Source organism: Engraulis encrasicolus, chromosome 23 (genome assembly GCF_034702125.1).
Source record: "Engraulis encrasicolus isolate BLACKSEA-1 chromosome 23, IST_EnEncr_1.0, whole genome shotgun sequence".
NCBI classification, from domain to species: Eukaryota; Metazoa; Chordata; class Actinopteri; order Clupeiformes; family Engraulidae; genus Engraulis; species Engraulis encrasicolus.
Window position 1 is genome coordinate 23,525,761 of NC_085879.1, and position 25,167 is coordinate 23,550,927.

At 42.9% G+C, this 25,167-nt stretch overlaps 1 protein-coding gene across 3 annotated transcripts; it reads left to right on the forward strand.

Moving 5' to 3' along the window:
* matr3l1.1 (matrin 3-like 1.1) lies at positions 1-24,804 on the forward strand. Of its 3 annotated transcripts, XM_063190190.1 has the most exons (20): positions 1-105; positions 949-2,307; positions 2,535-2,596; positions 2,756-2,794; positions 2,897-2,967; positions 9,668-9,723; positions 9,817-9,933; positions 11,513-11,638; positions 11,897-12,013; positions 12,754-12,878; positions 15,149-16,451; positions 16,558-16,639; positions 17,201-17,223; positions 17,735-17,863; positions 18,389-18,519; positions 18,646-19,011; positions 19,042-19,099; positions 20,180-20,345; positions 23,616-23,737; positions 24,438-24,804. In XM_063190190.1, the coding sequence occupies exons 2-20, from the start codon at positions 1,060-1,062 to the stop codon at positions 24,462-24,464; spliced, it is 4,368 nt and encodes a 1,455-aa protein (XP_063046260.1). In that variant the 5' UTR covers positions 1-105; positions 949-1,059; the 3' UTR covers positions 24,465-24,804. The 3 variants fall into 3 exon arrangements, with proteins under 3 accessions (XP_063046260.1, XP_063046258.1, XP_063046259.1); XM_063190188.1 differs by having other exon boundaries at positions 18,646-19,099; XM_063190189.1 differs by lacking the exon at positions 1-105 and having other exon boundaries at positions 242-2,307; positions 18,646-19,099.
* Positions 24,805-25,167: the final 363 nt, after the last annotated feature.

Below are 25,167 nucleotides of genomic sequence, written 5' to 3' on the forward strand. Positions count from 1 at the left end.
TCGGCGATAGATGAAGTGGGTTGGCTTGTTCCTTCGTCGCACTGATTGTTCCCTGCTAAGACACCATTGTATTTTTTGGGATCTAATCGTGTTTATACAGTAAAGGTAAGCGTTGGAGTTGAAACCTCGAATCATGTACATTTAACGTAGGATAACAACAATGTAATAACTACGTACGTTGCATTCGAGCCAAGCAGGTTCGCGTTCGCACCACGACCAAGCTAGGCCATGGCTAGCAAGGCCATGCTAGCTAGCACATCTTACCGCTGACCAGCAGCATTTTCTCCAAGACATTTTCCTTTCACTTCAACATGTCCTTCCAAGATTTTATCTATTGTCCACCCGGTTGGCAACATTACAGTTGTTATGTAAGGGTTCTAGGGGTTCCTTAAACGTTACATTTGAGTTTACCGGTTAACAACTGAAAGGCGTAATTACTAGCCTATACCCCAATCGGCGACTCTGGCAGATGTTTGTGTTGTTTTGGAAGCAGCTTTGCCGGCGTATCTGGTAGTGTCTTTGTAAGCACCAGGTTTATTTTGTTTGGTTAATACATGCAGATGCTTATTACTTTATGAGATAATTGTGGGTTAGTTAGCTAACTGGGTTGTCATGAAGTCTTCCTTCTTAGGCCTATGGTAGGGAATTTCCGGAGGGAACACTTGGCTTTCAAGACTGTTTGTCGGCGAGATGTACAACAAATGCCATTTGTTATATAACAAGTCGCATAAGTGTTATTTATCGTAGAACCATTATTAACTTGTATCTAGTATTGTTGGTAATATTACTTTTACCCTTGCGGGTTGTATTGATTCGTACTTGATTCAGGATTGCATCCCCCCCCCCCCCATATCTCTGGATCTTACAAGAACACAGCTTGTCAATTCCACAGGTACTCAAGAATGCATTTACAGAGCTCTTCTCTTCTCTCGTTTTTTGAAACGTCAGGTCACACGCAATTGGGAATTTTCTGATGACCATGCCTAGGGATTGAAAGTCTGTTTATCGAGAGAACAACATACACACACATATCCCTGAAGCAAGGTAAGACATTGCGTCATGTCCCAGGACTATCCATTTAGAGGGTCTCGAACGGGCTATGGGCCCCAAGACGGCTACTACGAAGACACTGGCACACCGTATGCCGCTGGACAGAGAGATATTTATCAGCCTCCGCCTCGAGACGCTGGCCCGAGGGATATTTATCAACCTCCGCCTCGAGACGCTGGACAGAGGGATTTTTACCAACCTCCGCCTCGAGACGCCTCTAACATCCCGCCATCTCGTCAGCCCCCTGGTGGTGGTCGTGGTGGTGCGCCGGAAGCTCGCTCTGTCATGAGACCGGAGGTCATGAGCGTCCTGGACAGCTGTGGTCTGGACCCCGGTGACCTCTCGCTTCTCGCCGACCTGCCAGAGCACCTCATCAACATCGACACTCTGCCCCACCTGCTGAAGAAACTCTGGGACAGCAAGAAGGGCAAGCCTGAATCCCCCGCCTCTGGCTCGTCCCATTTCGCTGGCGGCAGCGGAGGAGGTGGTGGTCGGGGTGGTGTTGCTGCTGGTGCTGGTGGCGGCTTAGCACCAGCCTATGAGAGGAGGCGGCTTGGTAGTCCTCCAACTACACGGTCAGACCGGTCGGCCTACGACCGACCCACATCAGGGCCCTACGATCGGCCCACATCAGGTACCAGCTCGTACATTAGGCCCTCACCTGCTAACATCTCATATGATGATCCATCGCCCGCTCCCAGCGCATACGATAGGCCTTCACCCGCTACCAACTCGTTTGACCCTCGTGGCCAAGACACTTGGACGGATGGTGACATTGACCAGAGGCCTGGACGCAACAACGCTGCTCCTCACTCTCGACCATCAAGAGGTGCCTCTACCGGCCATGTGGTAGAGTATGGTGGACACCCCAGACATGGGGATCTGCACTCTCACGGTACCCACCGTTACAACAACCCACCAGCAGATTACGACTCTGAGACCCACAGTTCCTCCACAGCTCAGGGCCACTTTCCAACTTCGCACACCGGTGATGTTGATTACCGACAGCATAAGCAGTTCGCGGATCATGACGACCGGCAGCGTAAGCAATTCACAGATCACGACGACCGACAGCGTAAGATATTCACTGATTACGACGAGCGTCGTGGATCATTGGTGACGGGTGTTTCAAAGGAGGAGGCCAAACCGCGCCACACGCTGCCTTCGAAGAAGGAGGCGTCGGATTTCCACGGCAAGACTCCGGATGGTTTTCCATATGCCTGTGCACTCTGCAATATGGCTGTGGTCACCAACAAGGTAGGTCCGGTCCTTTTCCATTCGTTATTTCCTTCTCTTTCAGTGATCCTCATTTTGTTATTGTTCCTCTGAGTACTGGACTGGAACAGGTAGGTAGGCATACTACAAAAAGCTGATGTGCGTAAGGCTGTTTGTTGTGTGCATTATTGGAAGACGTGGTGAGAGTGAGCACGTTTTTATTGCCTTAAAAGTTAACAGTCTAAATTTGTGTTTTCATTTTCATGAAGGACTGGAACCAGCACATTAATTCTGCTCAACATGCCGATAATCAGCTTACGCTTCTGCAAAGGTTTGTATGTTGTGTGTGTCTGTAGTTTTAACATACAGTAACAGTGGCTAGCTACGTAGTTATTTGAAATCTTTTAGAGCAAGTCATTTCAAGAGCATTCAGGGGCAACCTGTTGTGGTGCATTGTGCATATGCTCACATGTTTTTTATGCAATTGCAGGTATCCAAAGTGGGACTGCCATGTCAATTCACACAGACCGTAAGCATTATTTCGTTTTAAATTTGAAGTTGCCAATCATGCAAATGTTTTCACTGACTGTAACTTAATGCTAATTGTGAACCTCTCAAACCTCTTTCTAAGGGAGGAGGAGCGTCCTTCAGGGAAAAATACAAGGGCCTCGAAACCACAGAAGAGATCGAGCGAGCCCACAGGTAAAAATATTCATTTAAAGTGAAAAATAGTAGAAATGTACTGAGTGCGACAAAGATTTTGAATAAGGTAACCCAAGATAATAAGTCTCTTAAAGGGGAATGACTTCTCCACACTAGGCGGCTCTAGATGAAAATTGCTTAAGTAGAATGCTTGAGGAGTGGACTGTGAAGAAAGAACATGGCTACTAGGGCTGTAACAATACTCAACTCACGATTCGGTTCGCATCACGAATTTTGACCTATGGTTAGATGCACCCCACGATTTTTTAAATGCATCTTTTTGATGACCGTTACTGGGTAAAATGGGTAACAAGAGGCTACTAATTTTTTTTAAAAGTTTAAAAATAATAATTATATTGTTTTGATGCTTACATCACATATCATGGGGTTGTTTTTACTCGACTGAAGGGTAACAGAAATTTGAAAGAGCATATCACGATCAGAGGTCGCGTTAACCGACAAATGTCCGTCCTTGACGGATTTTTTTGAAGGATGACGGAAAATTCTGAAACCTGTCCGTCATTTTGACGGATCAATATTCAGGGTGATGATGAATAAATCACACGTTTAAGTAGGCCTACGCCTCTATCGAGTAGAGCAAATATGCATTTCAATTAGGCATAGTTATCAGCGCAGATAATTTCATGCTACTATCGTTTGCCTTTCTCCCTCTCTCCTGCTTGTCATACCATGCGCCGCAGCTGGGCTGTGCGGCTGGCTGCAGCAGAGCGCACGCCTCTGCTCTTGCTCAAAATAATGAATTAAAATAACTAAGACGTTGCCACCATACACGTGTGACTTCGACTTTAAGATTCAGTTCTATGTGTAGACCTAGGCCTACTACATTTACCGCCTATCTGATTTTCTGCCAATAACTAAGTTGTCCCTCTATCGCCCGTCATAGAAGCATTTTTTCATAACTCCTCGCTTGAAACATTTACAAATATGCGAATAGCACGTTTGCTAGCCAGAACCTTCACTCAAAGGCAACGCAGGTCTAAAACGGCTTCAGGACATTAACTAATAAAAACGACGGATATTAAAGAACCTAAATAGGCTATTACCAGGCAACGCAACTTACAACTTGGCAAACGTTGCCAGAAACGGCTAATCTTCTCTCATTTCGATAGCTGGTTCACCCATTATAGGCGATATATTTTTTATTCAGACAACTTTACCGCGCTCCCAGAGCCAACATATAAGCCGATGGGGCTACGTATGGAGAGGCTCCCTTTACCGTCGCTGACATTTTTCAACAAAGTTTTGCGAAATCTGGTCGTCTTTTTGTTGTAGGCTTCAGTGCCTTTATCTACTGTCTGGGCTACACCTTTCTGCTTCAAGACGGCTTTCCTTTCCATCGTGCATGTGAAGCCCAACGCGAATATTATTTAACACTGCGCCTTTGTATTACGATCGGTGCATTAAGCAGAGCAATATGAGTGACTGACAGCTGTTGGATAAAGCCCTGCACGTGTCTTTCAAAAAAGTGCTTGTGGTGACCATAGCGCTGAACACTGGAATCAGACGCGCGTCATGAGAGATATCTGCAGTTTTTTAAACAGTGCAATGAGGGAGGCAGAGAGCGAAAGTGGACAGCAAAATTGACTCCATCCTCGAAGTTGGAGAATGAATGTCGAGTGAAAGGGGTATTCACAGCGGTTTACTCTCACTTGGCCGCAATTGCGCAGGTGTTGTTCTCGGTGCGGGGTCGCGACCCCTACATTGAGAAACCAGGTGGAGAATTTTAAAAAATTAAAGTAGGCGATGACGGATTTTTTTCGACCCTGTCCGTCAAAATGACAGACTGTGAAAAAGTCTAGCGCAACCTCTGATCACGATAGTGCCTTCTTGCTTCACGATACAGTATTGTGACTGTATTGCCATTTCTCGATTCGATACTATCGTTAAAGCCCTAATGGCTACAGGGACCCTCTCAGTTAAAGTGGACATGAAACATTACATTTATAGCGTTTTATATAAGTTAAGTATAGTTTTAATTTATTTAGAGATGAAAATTATGGCAATATAATCGTAGATCATTTAAAAAAAGACATTTCGGATACATTAGTTATGCAGGCCATTATTAATATTCGCCGCCATCTTGTTTATGACATCACCGGGTGTGTTGCAAAATTCTTCCGGTATCTCTGTGTTGGTTGGTTCGGTTACTCTGGGATACTGTGCTCTGCTGCTGCTCACCCGTAGCCTGCTAAAAACTTAGCTAAACTATGGAGGATGAAGTGGAGAGATTTAGCGAATCCCACGGCTTTCACCCAATGGCTTATGCTTTCGAGCCAATAGTGAAGGAACTGCGTAGCATTGCCACTACTGGGCATATGGAAGCAGGACTTGGGCTATGCGAATCGGTTTCGGGAGGTGTGAGCAGGGTGGGCAACATTGACTGGTGCGTGTGTAATCATTGCCAGCCCATGTGCACGTCGTGGGAGTCAAGGTGTTGCCTTGAGACTGATTTGGACCATTTGATCGAGGGTGAGGCGTGTATCACCATGTCTCAGATGTTCAGCATCTTCTGCCTTGAAAGTGGCGATGCTGTCACCACGAGAGGTACGAGGGGAGCCACTGAAGCTGCCCATCAACAGCAGGTAAATAGCTACGCTTGCTTCATTTAACATAGGCCTACACACGGAAAAGTATCTGTTATTACATCATATGGCGCGTGTTTAGATTGCATTGGTTATAAATGCTTTCATTATAAGTATTGACTACGGACGGCTAACAGTCCGTGTGTGTGCCATGTGTCCTGTGTTGCAATTTTAGACGTTGCATTTGTGCTAGTCTCTAGTTAGCACACTGCTAACTGAGACTGACGTTAAATAGTAACTCGGCGTTGTCGTTGCTTGCATCCAACTGCTTGAACTGTCCGTGAAAGTGATTTTGTACTGAGCGAGGGATAGTATTTAGCCTGAGCGAAAGTCGACCATTTGTAGCAAACTTGACCGGTGTAACAGACTATCTGGGTCCCCCGTAGGCCACTCCAGATGATATAAACACAGCGAATGGTCAAAACGAAAGTCTATCAATTTTGGTCTGAATGAATACGCCCCAGATTAAAAGTGACATTGTTGTTGTTACCGCCCAAGTTAGTCTTTTACACCGGTATCAAATTCCATCTTTCAACTATTTCCCCTTGCTGTTCGAAAAACAGCAACAAAACGACTTCTAGCTTGCAACTCAGCCATAAATAGCCCTGCGTTTCACTGCGCATTTCCCCATTGGATAAGTTATAGCCTAAATATATCCAGAGAACACATCCCCGAATTGCGCATGGTGAAAAGTAGGCCTAGTACACAATATTGCCTTGGAGGGTTATTATTATGTCCATGGTGATTGTGGCCGCTTGTTCTCAAACAGCTGTTAAACACAGTTCTACATTTTGGGTGATCATTCCTTGCACCACCTGCCCTAGGCTATGACCAAGAACTTATTGGGTTGGGTTAATGTCAGTGTACCAGTCAAACTGTAAATGGCATGATTAAATGTAGACCATTATGTAGAATGGAGTGAAGAAAAGGGACTAAGCCTTATTGTTGTTATTGCTATTATTATTATTATTATTATTATTATAGATCTAACATGTGAACCCTGCATTAAACTTTTAACACCACATCAAACCTAAGATGTCTGATTCAACTTTTTCTCTCCAGTCTGTACAGGTTAATGGCATACAGGCAGTTCACTCTCTGGGCAAGAGGACACCTGGGGAGGAGAAACAGGATGCCAATACCAGCCTGCGTTGTAACCACCATACGGCACCTATACCCATCGCCACAATATCATGGATTTGAATACTCTTTTTAAATCAAATAATAACTATATTATATGTACAACACTTCAATTTGAACCACATTCTTTTGCACTTAACATTTGGAATGTGACAGAATTATTATATTAGCCCACATTACATTAATGAAACCATGTAAGTATCATTTGTTTTGTATTGTGATTGTTTATCGATCCTGTGTGTGATTTTGTTTTTATTTAGGAGCTCCTGGTGCAAATCGGCTGAGATGCCTTCTCATTGAAAAGGCCTTCTCAGGCTTTACAACACCTTTGTGCTGTGCCAGTGTGACCACTGGGTCGGGGTCTGACTGTTGCTCTGCTGCTTGGATGGAAACAGATCTGCACCTCTTGACTACACCTGACACAATGTCCTTCCTAAAACTATAGTCCTTGTTCACTTTCCTGGGAGTGGTGATGTAGTGTTGTGCTCCCTTTGAGAACTTGTGTTTGAATTGTTTTCTCCAGTCTCTTCAGGAGGACCTTGTCCAGAACCACCTTCTGGAGGACTTCAAAGCAGCTGAGTCAGGCTGTAACCAGGGATGCATTCTTTCTTCCTCAGCTGTGTAAGGTGCATGTTCACAGTTTGTCATCGTTTCTCCACAGGTCCACTCGTGAACATTTGTGATGTGGAGCAAGTCTGTAGCCAACACGGACACTGACACACCATGCTCCTTCAGCTGTGATAGGCACCTCTCCATGACCTCTACCTCCAACCAATAGCTTTTTTTTTTTTTTTACTTCCGTCACCTCCACAGTCTCCTGTGCCAGCACCAGGCCTGAGTTGGTGTCAAGGAGGGAGTAAGTTCCGAATGTGGTATTGTGTCCAGGGCTGTCATATCTACAATCACCACACAGCAGGAGTGGTTCATCCCCTGCAGCAGCCAGCAGAGACTCATTATGGGTGGTCCATACATTTTTTACCTCACTGTCACTCTCCTCACTGTCACTCTCCTCACTGCTTTCTAGGTGGTCTTCTCTCATTTCAAAATCCTCGTCTGACTCCTCCTCTTCCATTGCACTACCCTCATCTAAGTTATCCCACTCTGTGTCACTTGAGCAGGCGGCAGGCTTTGGTGCTGGCAAGGGTGTTAAGTCCCGCACTGGCTTGCTGTAAGGATGGTCATGGTTAATCCAACTGTCAATGTTGCCTGTCATTGTGCCTTTACTGTACTGATGCACTTCATCAGTCTGTGTGCCTACACTCACGGTTTTAGGTAGGCCTAATTGATGTTCTTTCAGAATGTCACACTCAGTAGTACTTTCACCGTCTACCTCAAAATTAATGGATGTATGCCTGACCTACAGAAATAAAGAATATGTTTGCAGTTCAAAGGCATTTGTTTGCTTGTGTTGATTTTATACTAAGGTGATATACTGTGTAATGTGTAGATCTATTTTAGGAGTGTGTGTTTTATTCAGTAGTAAAATAATCTAAATGTTTCATTCTTCCTTTGTGAAGTTGTAGTTATACTTATCTTTATATGTTAGATTTGATACTTGAATGGGAAATAAGCTATCCTCTAATGATGATGAATATAGAGGGTAAATGACTGGTTAAAAATGGTTGGGTTTGCCATTTGGTGTAATGCAACAAGACATTAAGTCTACTAAATATAGGCTACATATTATGGATTTGTTGGGTTGGGTACTATCAGAGAGGGTTTATATAGGCAGAAAGGCTATGGTACTATACCACTGAAAGCCAAACAACTATTAAATAACTGCACCCAAGCCTGTGGCCTAAAATTTTAAAGAAAGGTTGGAAGTTTAATGTATCCTGTCACGCCCACTAGCGGGCATGGTGTAATAGATGGAGGTAGCGATCGCCCGACATTTAATCTTAACCCACCCCAAGTAAATAAAAACCTGTTAACAACTGTGGTGGGCGATAGCTGGAAAGATGCAAGTGTACAAATCTAACATGGAATTGCACAATGTTTTTATTACCCTTGGTGATTAATTTAGCATTTAGTCTGTCTTTCATACTATCGTAGGCTGCCTGAAGTTGTTCTACTAGATGAGTGCGCCGTTGTCGTCTTTTCAGGCGCAGCGCAATTTTGGCAGGGCCAAAGTTACGTTACCATACTTTGCCATACGTTGTAAAAATTGATCACAGAGGGGGTTGCGTCCAATTTAAGCCTGTTTGTGGACCTAGTCACTAGACGCCCTGATGGATCAAATATCTTTTCCTCTTGTAGCCTAATCTTCATCCAAAAAAGGGTCACTGCACTGCAGACCGGCATAGTTAGTTGTTGACAGGAGGGTTTTTCCACTTTAGCGCGGCCAACAAACGGTGGAGGACCGTTTTGCGCTTCAAGGGCAGGTGATGGGAATGAACTGCCTTGCTCTTACTCGCCTTTAAACGGTAAAATGTTTGTTTGCAGCCAGGTGCAATGCAATAATGCCCTCCCTTTGTCCTCTGCTTATTACCGTTCTCCATAATAGTCAAATCTCTAAATGTCGTTGTGTCCGTCTCCGATGCTTGCTACTGTAGAATTTCCAAGGCAACACACCCAGTGATGTAACGTTCTGCCGTGGAACATCATGGCGCTACACAGTTGCTTAAATGTATCTTTCTCAAACTTATTATATTTTTAACCAGTGTCACTGACACTATTAAGGCAACTCGAATGGATAGACTAAGACTCAATATTTCTAATGAGGACAACTTTGTCTAGTGTTTCATGTCCACTTTAAGCCCCACATTATTATTCTGAGACTGGGAATGAGTGAGAGCGAGAGGGAGAGAGGGTGGGATGGGGATATGACCCAGGCCGGACTCAAACCTGTGTCCCTATGGTCATGCAATTCCATATGTGGGGGGGGCTTAGCATGTTGTGCCACAGTGCTCCCCTATATGAAGTATTTTGACATGATTCCACATTTCATTTCCTTGTAGAAGCACCTGCAAAAAATAAGAGACCTAACCTGAAGAAAACTGCAGAAAAACCAAAGGTAAATTTCAGTAATGTTCACTATGCCACAATTGGAATGGCTATGATTGTGGCCTTCAGGATTGATAAAGCATCTCTACTCTACTCTTTTTAGGTGCCTGGCAAGGTTATCTCTGTCCGATTTACTGCCAAGTGCATCGATGAGGAATATCTGAGAAATCTGTTGGGACAATTTGGAGCCATCGTCAAAATTATAATGTTTCCAACATTGGTAAGTTTTTTTTCTTTTGTTGTTCTACTTCTAACACACACACCCATCATTGTCCCCACAGGACTTATAACGTCACACCATAATAATTTCATTGGCTATGCTTATGGTTCTCATTCCAAATTAACTCAATTTAATTCTGAATAAAGGTTTATTCCGCTTTGAAAACGGCATGTAAACACCTCACAATTCGGAATGAAATGAAAGATCAAAGTAAACTTGACGGAACTATTTAATTCTTAATTATTAATTTGGAATTAAAAACGTCATGTTAATGTAGCAAATGCTAGTTTTCACTACCAGCACTGCCCTGTTGTTTGGTACTTTTAACAAACACAGGGCGCCCCAAGGAAAACTCGCAGGGTTATTAGTCAAACAAGTTTTTCTGACCATATCGTCCATCCTCTGCATATTTTCCAACACCAACCTGTATGAACATGAAAACCTATTGGATTTAAGCATTCCAGGTCATGCACATTGGTAGAATAAGAGCTGGTATGATCGAAGGAGCCCAGCAACCTATACATGGGTTCTGAATGTTTGTAAACACGATGTTATGAGGAGGGCCAAGACACTGGCAGCCAACCACGTGCGCTATTTTTTGACCGACAGCGGTTTGCAACAATCAGAGGTTGAGTTGTACGCAGATAGTTTTGCGCAGTCAGGTTATAAACAAAGTTTGGAACCCATGTATATAAGGTGTGCATAATCATTAGGCGACTTTGTTTTCCTCGAGGTAAATTAGACACAAAACAGATCTGACAAGCTCTGAAAAGTCTAAACAATATTGAAGTCCTCCAGAGGAATGTGAGTCCCTCTCACAACTGTTTTTCCATCACGTGTATCACACTAACTATTCTTGATGCGCATCATGTTAAATCGAATCATCTTGTTGATGGAAAAAGGGCTTACGTCCCTGGAGGTGTAGGAAAGCTCTTTGGTTTTTCCATTGTGGAAAAGCTGTAGTCAGCTTGATTGGCAGGCAGGTGTCTTTTATACTGATAACGAGTTCAAACAGGTGCAGTTAACACAAGTCATGAGTGAAGTATGGGTGGGCATCTTGAAGACAAACAAACAGATTTGAGAGTCAGAATGCCTGCCAGTTGGTAGGTGAACAAATATGTATATCAAGCAGTACAATGAAAAAAATAGTTTGTTTGCTTTTTTAGATTCTCTTCCACAGTTAAGTTGTATATTAGTATGAAGAAAATCACAGCTCTCTTCAATTGTTGTAGAAGTGGGAAAAAAAACAAGTTTGATGAGTGATAAGTTTGACTGAACTACCTACTGAGGACTTGTAAAAGATACAAGGGTGAAGGCAGTCTCTATTGAATCTGTGCATTCAACGGAATGGGAATAAGCTGCAAGGAGGAAAGCATTGAGCCAAAACTGGTCAAGATTTGTTTGTTTTTTTGTTTTTCGTGTGTGTGTGTGTGTGTGTGTGTGTGTGTGTGTGTGTGTGTGTGTGTGTGTGTGTGTGTGTGTGTGTGTGTGTGTGTGTGTGTGTGTGTGTGTGTGTGTCAGTCAAAACCAATCTTTTCCCTAAACAATTGAATCTGGACCTTCACAATGTGAAATGCAGGCATTCGTCGAAATGGGCTCCACTGATCAAGCAGGAGACATCGAAAAATACTTCACTTCAAACCCAATGGAGGTGGAGGGGACACAGGTTCAATTCACAGTCTCTGAACAATTTAATTTCCTTAAGGTATTTCTTTCTTGTTTCAGCATGTTTTTATTTTTTCATCTACTTTTTAAAGAATGAATTATTATTATATTAAATTCACTGTAATTATATTTTATAAAATGTTTGTTATAATTATAATGTTATAATAATAGTAATTCATAATAATGTGATTATTATTATTATTATTATTATTATTGTTGTTGTTGTTATAATTGCATTTTGGTTTATTTTGCGGCAGAGTAAGCTGTTGTAATAAATGTATATCTGTCTCTCCCCCAGAGCTCGAAGGTGGTGAGCTTCTCCCCGCTCCCTGCCGGAGATGGAGTGAAGGACGAAATAACGGCCGCTGCCAAAAAATTTGGTGCCGTCGAAAATACCGTATTTCTGCCTTCTCGGGTAATGAACACACGCTGTTGGTGCATTTCAATTACACACACACACACACACACACACACACACACACACACACACACACATAAACGAACATGCCCACACAGGTATGCACAGACATGTACAGTATGTATGCTCGCGAGTACACACACATACACGCATTCTGCAGATGGTAGCCTTCATAGCTGGTGTGTGAATGCATAGCACTCTAAATGTGATGTGCTATTTAAATAAGTTGTGATTTATTTGAGAATCGAGAAGGCCCTGTGTGATGTTCAAAGTTGTTTATTTTCCATTTGTGCACATATTAGTAATACAGGAACATAGGACCTCTTGTGCCGGCCCTCTGAGTCAATAAATACAAATTTAAAAAAAAATGACAAGATGCTATGAAGACAAATGAGAAATGCATGGTATACAGGACGACCATTGTATATTATCCTGCGCTAGTAGGCTAAGACTTTATTTTATGAAATTAGGCTACGATACGATCTCTTCTACAGTAATCTTTTTTTTTTAGTACTATTACTACTGTATATCTGTGCATATGCGTGTGCACTTTCACATGAACCCCCGGACCATTTCTGCCGTGCTGCAGCCTCGGAGTGAATTGGGGAATGTACACGCCTGTGTGTGTGCGCGCGTGTGTTTTGAAAGCACTTTGAGTTAACATCATAGTTGTGATACTGTGCTATATAAATACATTGTATTGTATTGTATCCAAGAACTCCATTGTCATCCACTAGGCCTACATAGAGATGGCGGAAGCGGCACATGCAGAAGCCCTGGTGAACAACTTTGCTAAAACACAGTTTAAGCTGAAAGGGATTGCCATCAAAGTGGACTTCTCCTCTGAATATGAAACGCTGAAGTAAGTTTATTTGTTTGATCTATATCATGGCTGTGCAGTGAACAGTGTCTCGCAAACATGTGCAACACTTGTTTCTATAGAGATTGCTAATTTTACGTCATTGTCCCAACAAAATTTACTTTTAGGTCTGTTTTTTCTCGGTTACACAACTAGGATTGGCGGACCAAGGCCACTCTTTAACAAGCGCTAGATTTGCCAAAGATTGGGGGAAAGGCGTTCCCAACCCATTTGTCATGTGTCTTGGCAACCTCTATTTGGAATCTCTAGATTCAAGTCATTTGAATAACTCTACAGAGGGTTTTTAACAATACTGTCAGTGTTTCCCCCAGAAAATTGGTTAGTCAAGGTGGTGAGGCATCGAGTTTGTCCCTGGGGGGCGGCGTGGCGTGGCGGGGGGGGGGGGGGGGTGGGGGATGCGCGTGGCGGGGGGATGCGCTTTGGGGGGTGGGGGGGGCGGCGCCACTCGCGATGTCACGTGGTGGGGGGGGGGGGGGGGTTGAATAATAACAAAGCTGTGTAGAACTGGAAAATATGTATTTATTGACCTGCCATATCAAAACTATTTACAGAAGCTGAAAAGAAAAATGTAACAAAAAGTGCAGTGCAGGTTGTTTACATTAACGAAAAAGAGAAACCAAATGGAGTGCAAAATTGACTGGCTACCTATGACTACCTATGGCACATTTTGCAAGTCTTGTCCTTGCAGGCCATCCTTCTCGGTTTTTCAAAAAAGAGTTCCAGTGCCCTGTTGTAATTAAACTGCCCTACTGGTGGCCCATTTATGCTAATTCTTGGGTTGCTGCTGACGTCATAGTGCTGCCCCCTGGTGGTGATCTACCGCTGCTGGTGGACAACCTGGGCTTGGAGCCATTGAAACCCATTCAAAACTTCATTTTTTCGATCTGACACAGAATATTTTTAATTAGACCTTAAGACACACCATGGGTCTTGTTTAAAAGCTGAGAACCTCAGCTTTCCATAACTGAAAGCGGTATTTTCCTAGCATCTACCAATCCGAAGGTAGCCCACTTTAAGTGCGGAATTACTTTTCTAAAGATAGCGTTTTGTTTCCTTGGAAACGGACGCGGTTTATGTGTTACGCATACGCTATTTGACTCGGTTTTGCACTATTATGGATGAATTTCTAATCTTGACATGTTAATGGACAATCTATGCGAATTTCATAATGTGTTTTTATGTGATATGGGAGTAAATGTGTTTACATCCCGTCTGGGATTTGTTAAACTAGCTGGCCCGCTAGTTAGCTAGCAAGTGCTAGGTCTCTACACTACATCATGTCAAAAGTGGAAAGATTTGCCGACACTCAAGGCTGTTGATATAATGAACTGGTTCTGTGAATGTTCTCAGAATGTTTTGCTTTGACAAATTGCTGATATTATAGCATTACATCCAAATCCTGGTGTTTCTTTGTTTATGCTTGGGCCATTGAGACAGATCGATTCTAATATCTATTACCAGAGAGAGTTTATTTCTGCTATTACTTACTTGCTAGCTAACTAGCGAACTAGCTAACAAATCCCAGACGGGCGTACTGTTAACACATTTTACTCCCATGTTACATAAAAACGCATTTTGAAACTCGCACAGATTGTCCATTAGAATGTCAAGATTAGAAATTCATCCATAATAATGCAAACCCGAGTCAAATAGCGTATGCGTAACACATAAACCGCGTCCGTTTCCAAGGAAACAAAACGCTATCTTTAGAAAAGTAATTCTGCACTTAAAGTAGGCTACCTTCGGATTGGTAGATGCTAGGAAAATACCATTTTCAGGCATGGAAAGCTGAGGTTCTCAGCTTTTAAACAAGACCCATGGTGTGTCTTAAGGTCTATTAAAAATATTCTGTCGAACATCGAACAAATGTACTTTTGAATGGGTTTCAATGGCTCCAAGCCAGGGTTGTCCACCATTTCAAATTCGCGCGCTCCAGTGAAGGGGCATTCTGACGTAACTGCAACCCAAGAATTGAAAATTAAAATTGTTTCAAAATATGGCCTCGAGGATGGACACACATGGCGTAGTAATAAATCCGACCACTAGGTGTCACCATTTAGTTTTTTTTTTTTTTTTGCCCTGGGACTTTTTTTTTTTTTTTTTTTTTTAGGGAACGTAGCCAAGGCGGGGGTGGGGTTTAGTCAAGGCGGCCGCCTTGATAAGAAAGCGCTGGGGGAAAGCCTGACTGTAGAGCAATTATTCATTAACTGTCACATATTGGTTATTCACAAGTCGACAACACTGTCCTACAGGTATGTTGCAACCATCAGAAGCTCTAAAAGCAGCTCGCCTAGAAGATCCACAAGAAAGAGCCGCAGTCCCTCCTCTCAGAAGAAAACTCAAAGATCTAAGAGTCGGTCTCGCAGTCCCAGAAAGCGATCCAGAGACGACAAAGACAAAGACAGAAGAGAGAAGGACAGAGACAGCCGAGAGAAGGACAAAGATCACAAAGGCAAAGACAGTCGAGAGAAGGACAAAGACAGCCGAGACAGAGGCTCAAATGTTTCTAAACAAGACGGAAAGAGTAGCTCAGGTGAAAAGCCGAAAAAAGACACACCTGAAAAAAGTTCCAGCTCGCCAAAAAGGCAAACAAGGAGTCACGGAAAGAGCCACAGATCCAAGAGCCGATCGCGTAGTCCCAGGAAGCGCGACGACAAAGATGTCAAAGAGAAGGCATCAAACTCTTCTTCTTCATCATCTACTTCCTCACAAAATGTAAAGCGCGACTCGGCCGAAAAGCCCTCGAAGGCCAAAGCCAAATCTGATGACAAGCCCTCTAAGCCAGTCCCTCAGAAGCACGCGGAGAAGGATGCGGAGAAGGAGGAGGCGAGCGCCATGGGCACTGATCAGAGCATCCAGGACAAAGGCCAGGAGAAGGAAAAGAAGTCAGACTCGTGCGATTCAGACAGCGACCTGGAAGGGGTGGCGGTGATCGCCGAGGACGCTGACGAAATGGAGGGCGTTGAGGTGGTGGATGAGCTGGACTTGGACGGGGGTGAAGGCCAGGAGGTTGTCGAGGAGGAGCAGGAGGAGGAGGAGGTGAAAGATGAAGACAAGATGGAGGAGGGCGAAGACGAGATGGCTACCGGAGGATCGGCGCAGGAAAAAGAGGTGGCGGACGCGGAAGAAGGGACTGCATCAGTGCCTGACAAGGCAGCCAATGACTCCAAGCCTGCAGACGCAGAAGGGCCAATTGCGTCTGAGGGCCTCTGTGTAAGCGGTCAGTCAGAGCAAGCCGGGGGAGCGAGCCATGAAGAGGCCACCAAGGACGACCATGAAGAGGACACTGCTGCAGAGGCGAACAAAGATAACAAGGTTGCTGACCCAGATCCCTCTGCTCCTTCTCAAAATGATGACGCAGAATCTGCAGCAGAGCCCCCTGCTGTAGCGGAGGGAAAAGGAGACCCGTGTGAGGGCGAGGAGCAGGAGCCTGAAGCTGAGGCTGACGCTGAGGCTTCGACTCAGGATGCGGGAGAAGCGGCAGGAGAGGAGGAGATGGAACAGAATCCAGAAGGTGGAGCAGAAGACCCACAGGAGGAGAACAATGAGGACGAGGTAGTAGTCATTGTGTTTCTTGTTTTGTTTTGTTTTTTAAATTTCACACTTACTTTGCTTGATTAGGTTGATTCTTCAATCTTTTTATATTCCTTTTCCTATCCAGGAGGAATTTGATTTCCCAGACGATCTTGACAACCTGATTACGTTAGACGAGCTTGAAGAGGAAGACTCACCCAAGGAACAAGGTATTGATCTTCTGTGTGAGAGCACTGACTGTGTATATGCTTACACAGTGTGTCATTCCATGTTTACTTGAATATTTCCCAAATGATATTTTAACTTTCTACCCATCTTTAAATGTGCACTGTGTAATATTTCATATTTTTTTGTTTTATATTAATATTTTATTCATATTTTATTTCCAGAATTTATGCTGCCGTTTAACAAATGTTGCCTTTTCCACAAATACGTATCACCACCATCAAATTCTAAGTGTTCATTATGACTGGGAAAATAGCATTTTTCATACATGACAAGGAGGACCTTCTCAATGTCTGCCATTTTGAATTTTACAGACATTTTAATCTGCAAAACTTCCTGTATTTTGGTAATACTAGTGAATATTAGTTAGTTTATTAGTACATATTATGAAAAGGTCAAATTTGGGAATAGGGAGTCATTTCAATGAGCAGCATAGTTGCACTACCTACTCTGGCCAACATCCTACACAGTGCACCTTTCAATGTCAAACGTTTCAGAAACCCAAATACTGAAGCTAATTTTTTTCTCTCCTTCCTACCTTACAGAGACTAGAAGAACGCGATCAGAGGTATGTTTTTCTCCCTCTTAAAACATCATGATTACTCTGCTATAAACCTGAAGTTTGATGTGTATCCACTGGAATATTCTGTTGATAAGGTGTCTAAAGGTACACGTACTGCAGAGCGTAGAGCACACAGATTTGTTGCACTTACCCCCTCAGTTTGTGTAAATTTGCCACAAATTATTTCTTCAGTAGAGTAGGTAATAATTCTTTCGTAATGGAAGCTATCTCCCAGATGTGATTTTTAAAATAAAATAAATTGACTTGCTATACAGCAACTGGCAAGTAAGCTGTATTTTTAAACATTTACTGAAGTAAATATCGCAATGCATTGCAATAATACAGGTATGACAATGCATCGTGATAGTATCCCATCGGGGCATATGTATCGTGATGTACATCGAATCATGGACCCCTTGCCCTAGAGCTTGTTTATGATAAAGCTAGGCTAGTATAGAGTGAACTGTGCTGTACCCAATCGTAATTCTGCTGTGAAACCACTCTCTCTTCACGACAGAGCTCAGGCCACCGGGTTTTCAGCCTCCGAGGTCTGCCACTGACCTTTTATTCACACGAGGAATTCTGGAAAATTGGCCAGAAGTATGGGAAGGTGGTACGCTACTTCCTGATCCGAAACCGCCGTGAGGTGAGTAAAGTGGCGTCCAAATAATCATCTAGTTGAGAAAGATAATTCATACTCTGCAAAGGAGTGTGCTCAAGTTTGGTCTCCAAAGAGGGGTCGTCCCCTCCAACTTCTTCTCTTTTTGTGATGTTTGGTGGTGGCTTGCACAAGATGTGTGCTACTGCCATCTACAGCGCTAAGGGGACTCCATTTATTCCGTTATATTCCAAAGGTTTCCTAACCGAGGGTCTCTCAAAGGTGCGTTCACCGGACATCACATGGATCCCAGAAATGTATGAGCCTGAAGGATCTTAATCTAATCTACGCTCTTTGTCTGTGGTTAGGAGACCTTTTGGAGACTTTAGGTTGGAAAATAAATGGAGTGCCCTTGGCACTGTAGATGGCGATAGCGCATATCTTATGCAAGCCGTCACCAAATGCCACAGAAAACCCTCTTACGAGACCGAACTTGAGCACACTCCTTTGCATTGGGGTGACTGAGTTTGAATCATCTTACTCTACTAAGAAAGTCTTTGTTTGATTTTACAGGGATTCATTGAAATGGAGAATGCCGAAGATGCAAGCAGAGCAGTGCACGACTTGCGACGAAAGAAGTTTACTTTTCACGGATGCGAATTGGCTGTTGCCTTTTCACTGAAATACAACAGACTATTCAACGCGTGAGTCTTCCTATTGAATCTTTAATGTTGGTTAGGTGCAAACCCCCCCCCACCCAATTCTGATATCAATAAGGAACTCTGTGGTTGCCTCTCTTCTATTTTTCCTTGTATTGTTGTGTTGTCTAGATTTACTCCATCTGAAGGAAAGGACAAGAAGGACCACAGTAAAGACGGAAGCAAAAGCAAGGAACGAAGGAAGAGCAAAGAACGAAGCAAAAGCAAGGAACGAAGGAAGAGCAAAGAACGAAGCAAAAGTAAGGAACGAAGGAAGAGCAAAGAACGAAGCAAAAGCAAGGAACGAAGGAAGAGTGCAGAACGAAGCAAAAGCAAGGATCGCAACAAGAGCAAAGACCGAGCCCGCTCACACTCACCCTCCAAGTCCAGCTCTCGGTCTAGGCAGTCTCCAAAGTCCGAGTCCAAAAGCGAGAAGTCTCGTGAAAGCAAGAAGAGGGACGTGTCTGCAGATGAGAAGAGCACCAGCAAGGAGAAGATTCCCAGCAAAGAGAAGAGCCAAGATAAGAGTCCCAGCAAGGATTCCTCACCAACGCCAGGCGAGGAGAGCCAAGTGACTGGCAAAGAGGTGAGTGCAGTCGGAGATTAGTAGAGTGGGGTAGAATAGAGTAGAGTACTTTTATCAATCCAGAGGGAAATGAAGGTGTCTGACAGCCCAGGATTAATAAAGAAGAAAGACGTTTAAAGACAGGGGGTATTTAAACAAAACAAACAAAAACAGAGTTATCTTAATGATGTACATACATTTGAAATACAAATCTCACACTTACAATAACCAATCAGAATCGCCCACTTGAAGCCGTTGAGCATGCATTTCTATTTGGCAATTCCAACCAGATACATCTGTTTTCGGGTCGCAAAACCGAAAGTAGAAAATGTTTTCAAATCCGTTTTACTCAATATAATGAAATCTTGGTGTCCATTCTAATATCCATTCATTGCATTAGTCAGCATGTTAACAAGCAGCAAATCTACTAGTCGATGAGCCGTTTTACTTGGTTTTGCTATTGGAGAAAAACACCCCTAAGTGGGGGAACAGACTGCCTGTGGCAAGAGTGCTTTTGGTGTCGAGGCATCACAAGAGAAGTTGAACTTAAGATGGCAATATGTAGTGAGCTATATAACGTGGTTCGCTGGCAGACAATGGAATGTCTACATTTTTCTAAACATGAGCTTTGGTTGGCTGCCTGTCCCCCTGATCGAACATTAAAATGGTGACTCTTCCACCACGTTTAGCATGTCAAGTCTGGTGGGATTCGTTACCATTTTTAACACTTTTGTCGCCTGTAATCTGTTCATGAAGAACCTCAATATTAGGAAAGTTACCAGCTAGCTTTGCTTGTTCAGTCACTAAGCCCTCTCCTTGTAATACCCTGGCGAATGTGTGAGTTTACAAAGGGGTACGCATAGCATTCATCTAATGTGATATGTTGTGGCCCAGCCATGGCTCTATCGGCTGGGCACTGGACTGCTACACTGGCAACCCGGGTTCGGTTCCAACCAGGGTCATTTGCCAAACCTTCCCCGTCTCTCTAGCCCACTCATTCCCTGTCCCTCTCTCACTATCCTGTCATTAATAAAGGCAAACAAAAGCCATACATTTTTTCTTCTTTTTAAAATGTGATCCTATTTTGTCTTCCTCTATAAGATACCTGATGATGTTGAGAAGATTGCTCCTGCTGCTGATGATGCTGATGCTGATGCTGATGCTGATAATACTCCTGCTGCTGACAAAATCAGCACAGACACGGATCCTGCTACCTCTACGGTCAAGACGGAGAGTCTGGGTGAATACCAGCCCAACAATCCTGTCGGTATGGCTCCTTAGTTATGGTGTATCGATCGTAGAACATGTTGCGGTTTCAACTTGTTTGGGACTTTGGAAGAAGGATGTCTGTGCTTCAGGCTCGGCCAGACTTTCTAAACAGAGGTGCATCTTCTCTCCAGGCTAGGCAGGCAGCATAGAGGTAGAAAATAACACTAGAGGTGACCCCGCCCCCCTTTTTACGGCAATCTGTAGCGGCCATTATCTGTAGGTAGATCAGAGAAATGGAAATTAACAGAGAACGAGGCTCACCTCTGTCAAAAATGCCTTAATCATGTGAAAATGTCCATCAACACACTATACAAGAACAATAGTTGAAGTGTGTTGCTAACTATGTTCATAAAAGATATTATTTTATTTTTAAATGTATTTTGTCGATTCATATGATTAAAGTATATATTTAGCCTGACATTTCAAATCTGGCCTTTGATTAATGTGTTACTTCATATTCACACAGTTTTAGTCAATTTCTTGACAGGGGTGGGCGTGTTCTCCATTGACTTGCATTGCCTGAAGGTACCTACACTACCTCCGGAAGTTGGGAAGCTCCATCTGCCATTTCCCAGTGCTGTCGCAAATTGCTGTGTCCTCTCTAGTGTTATTTTCTACCTCTATGGCAGGCAGCCACTTGAGGCCCCCGAGCCCCTAGATCAGTGTTTCCCAACCTTTTTTGTCTTGCGTACCCCCTAAGCATCTTAGTTGTGCCATGAGTACCCCCTAATTAATTTTCTATATCATTTTCTCAGTCCTGATGTGGCTGCTCCATACATTTGTTATAATAATAACACTTTTCCAAGTACCCCTTGCAATGTGCTCGCGTACCCCTAGTGGTACACGTACCCCTGGTTGGGAAACACTGCCCTAGATCAGGGGTGAGGAACCTTTTTCATTCGAGGGGCCACTTCAAATTCCTCCAAGGGCTGTGAAAGTCCTCTAAGGGCCATACTATGAACACAAAACAGGATTTCCCCCCTGCACTTTAGGCCTATGTTGAAGGCAGCCACTTTAAAAACAACCCCTATCTTCTGTAGGTCCACTTCATTTAACTTAATTGTATAGCAAATGTAATTTCATTTCATTGCAAATGTCATATTTCATGTGAAGCTGCATAATATTAGAATAATGTTGGGGACTGGTTTAAACGGCCTCAAGGGCCCCCGAGACATAGGTTACCCACCCCTGCCCTAGATGGTGAATAACAGCTCACACTTTCTTACAGTAGTGGCACATTTCTTTAAAATGTTCACTCCTTTTGAAATTTCGCTCGGGCCCCAGCTGAACCTAGAGTCGCCTCTATTTCCAAAAAGTATGCCGAGTACTCTGGGCATCCATGGGTCTAGTCGATGATGAGTAGCCCAGCTTGCCTTGTTTTGGACTTTCTCTGTCTTGAGTAGTTTTGCTTGTCACTGTGTAATGGTATTCTGTTGATTGGTTATATACAAGTCCACAGGAAAACAATTTGTTAAGCTTCTCCCCCTAGTTGCATTGAAGCATCAGCTTTTTCAAATATAGTACTCCTGTAAATAAAAGCACACATGCTAGAGCTGTAAACATGTTGCAGTCGCATCTGACTTGAGTCCAATGTCTTCACTCAAATCATAAAGTCAGGGAATACAATTATATCGTCGCTGTCCAGCAAAAAACACTTATCTCCACTATTATTTTTAGTTTTTTATGTTCGTTCTTTATTTATTATAAAATAAAAGACAATACTACTGGTCAGTCTCCATGGGTATATGTGTATGATAAATAATTTAGTAGCCAACTTTAATGTTGCAATGATTCTTTTTTTTTTAGAAAATGTGGTTTTATAAATAAATACATAAAAAACTAGAATGGGCACTCGGTAGAGCGCAAACCTTCGCCTACGCCACTTATTTTTTTCTGTCCATCTTCAGAGTGTGGGGCATAACATTCTCCAAATTTTGGTGTTAGTTTCATTTAAATCGAACCGGAATATCGTAATATTACATTTTTGGCCCAGTCTTGACCTCTTATTCAATTCAGCATGCACACGTTGTTCTGGCATATAGTGCTTGGCAAAGAAAAACGTTTTTGACCTTTTCGTGACCTTGACCTTGAGCTTTGACCCAATCACTCCCAAAAAGTAATCGATTGTTCCTTGGGTCATGACCAATCATCCCATTAAATTTCATGAAATTGGCGCAATTTACGTTTTTGACCTTTTCGTGACCTTGACCTTGACCTTTGACCCAATCACTCCCAAAAAGTAATCGATTGTTCCTTGGGTCATGACCAATCATCCCACTAAATGTCATAAAAATCGGCTGAATTTACGTTTTTGACCTTTTCGTGACCTTGACCTTTGACCCAATCACTCCCAAAAAGTAATCGATTGTTCCTTGGATCATGACCAATCATCCCACTAAATTTCATAAAAATCGGCTCAATTTACGTTTTTGACCTTTTCGTGACCTTGACCTTTGACCCAATCACTCCCAAAAACTAATCGATTGTTCCTTGGGTCATGACCAATCATCCCACTAAATTTCATAAAAATCGGCTCAGTTCTGTCTGAGTTATACGAAGTACAAACAAATATTTTGACCTTGACCTTTGACCTTTGACCCAATCACTCCCAAAAACTAATCGATTGTTCCTTGGGTCATGACCAATCATCCCACTAAATTTCATAAAAATCGGCCCAATTCTGACTGAGTTATACGAAGTACAAACAAACAAACAAACAAACAGACATATTCACAAATAAATACACGGCGGGCAAAACATAACCTTCTGGCGAAGGTAACAATGAGAAGTGGAGATAAGTGTTTTTTGCTGGACAGCGACGATATGGTTTGGGTGCGTTCCAAAATTGATTTTGTTTAGAGGGCCCATGACACAATTTATAGTAGCGCCCCTTGTTACAGGCACCATGTCTGCCTCCTAACCCTGTGCTGTGCTGTGAATGCAGCTTAACATGTCGTTGTGTGCTGATGTATGCGGTTAGATTGCAACAACATGACCACCTATTAATATGGTACATTTTATTGCAATTGCAATGGCTTTTAATATTTAACTGAGTTGCATGGATAGAGTAATGGGATTTAATTTTATTCTACAGGTTTTATCTTATCATCTGCATATCTCTTTATTCTTTATTGTGTTGACTGTGGTTTGTGTTTGTCTTGTGTGTCTTTGTGCCACCACCAAAGCTAATTTTCCATTTCATGTAAGTTTAATGGACAATAAAGAAGTCTAAGTCTAAAGTCTATTTTACCTTGTTGTTGGCTTACAGGGCAGGGGTTTATTGGACCAGTGGTGGGGTATCTTTGTAGCCTGTGCAACGTCATCTACACCACTGAGGAGGAGGCCAAAAATCAACACTGCAGTAGTCTCTCTCATTTCCAGAAGTTAAAGGTAAAGATTTCACATGCATTTTCTCAAATGAAAGCTGAATATACCAAACACTTTTTTTTTCTTGTGTAATTATAAGAAGGAAAGCGGACTGATAAGAGGCACACAAATATTAAGTTGCTGCAATACAATATTTCCCACGTTGAAAACAGGATGTGGTCTGGTTGTGAAGCTTTGAGAATTATTTAAAAAAATGTTATGGTCTCTAAGGGCTTCTGCACACCGGCTCCGACAAAGTGCTGAGCACTGCTCCGCAAAAGTTCGATTCCATTTAGGGATGGTGAAGATGTAAAAAAATTCTTAACCGGCTATTGAGCCTCATTAACGGGTGGTTAACCGGCTATCAAAAATTCTACAACTGCAATTTATGATACCCTGTCCTGTCGCACGTCTTCCTCTGCCCGTTAAACAAGTTATTTCATTGTTTTCACTAGAACCCCGCACACTGGCGCCGATGTCCGCGGACATTTGTGGATGCCAGGTAGCGATTAGAGACGAGTTCCATTTTGTCGGCACTGCCCATTGACTATCAATGCTATGTTCGTGTGAAATTGGGTTTTGGGGTCGGAATTGTGTCGGAAGCGAAAGTGCTCCGCAGTGCTATCGGAGCCGGTGTGCGGAAGCCCTAATAGTGTTGCATTGATTTCTGTGCAGCTGTTAAACTACTTTCTGTAACATCAAAACCTCTCTCTTCATTTTGCAGGAGCATTTGGAAAAGACGACGTCCTGAGGTACCACCTGTTGGTAGACACATTTTTAATTTGTTTTTTGTTGCCAATGACCATTTGCATTTTATTGTAATATAGGCCCTGAATGTTTTTGTTTGTTTCATCAAATGGAGTGGACATGTTAAGCCCAGTTGATATTTTGTTCAGAACATCCATGTTTTAGTAAATCTCAAATTAAATGTTTAAGAAATGCCTATTCCATGCCTCACTAAGAAAATTGCTCTTCTATGCCTCACTATTTTGCTATAAATGGGCATCTGTATAACAGTCAGTACAGACATAAAAACTCTCTTTGTACCCATTTTTGTTAACATAATAAATTTCCACTTGGAAAAGAACAAGGTTATGGTTCATGGCTCCTTGACGAAAGTAAAATTATTCCATTATCCCATCCCATTCCTACTTCGTAATTCATTTTTGGTTTGGATCTTCGATGCCCTGGAGTGCTTGGGTGAGAGAAGTGAGCTCAGCTCTGGTTTGAAATTGCAGTTATTTATTTTAAAAAGCTTGTAAATAATTTGTTATTATTGCAAATTAGTGCATGTGCACTATTTGGGCGTATTCTGTAGATTACTTAACTTGAGCTAAATTCCAAGGTAACAAGGTTGTTGGTTAGCAAATCAATACCCAGGCACATGCACCTGTAAAATAGGTCTGGCGACGCCCCTGGTCCTTTGTCAACACTCACCCCCCTACTACCTGTGT

Bases quoted from the DNA above. Each gene is read 5' to 3' on its own strand.
- matr3l1.1 (XM_063190188.1), top strand. From the start codon at position 1,060: ATGTCCCAGGACTATCCATTTAGAGGGTCTCGAACGGGCTATGGGCCC. The intron at 2,968-9,667 runs GTAAAAATATTC...ATTTCCTTGTAG, and splicing joins GAGATCGAGCGAGCCCACAG to AAGCACCTGCAAAAAATAAG. The intron at 20,346-23,615 runs GTATGGCTCCTT...GTTGGCTTACAG, and splicing joins CCAGCCCAACAATCCTGTCG to GGCAGGGGTTTATTGGACCA.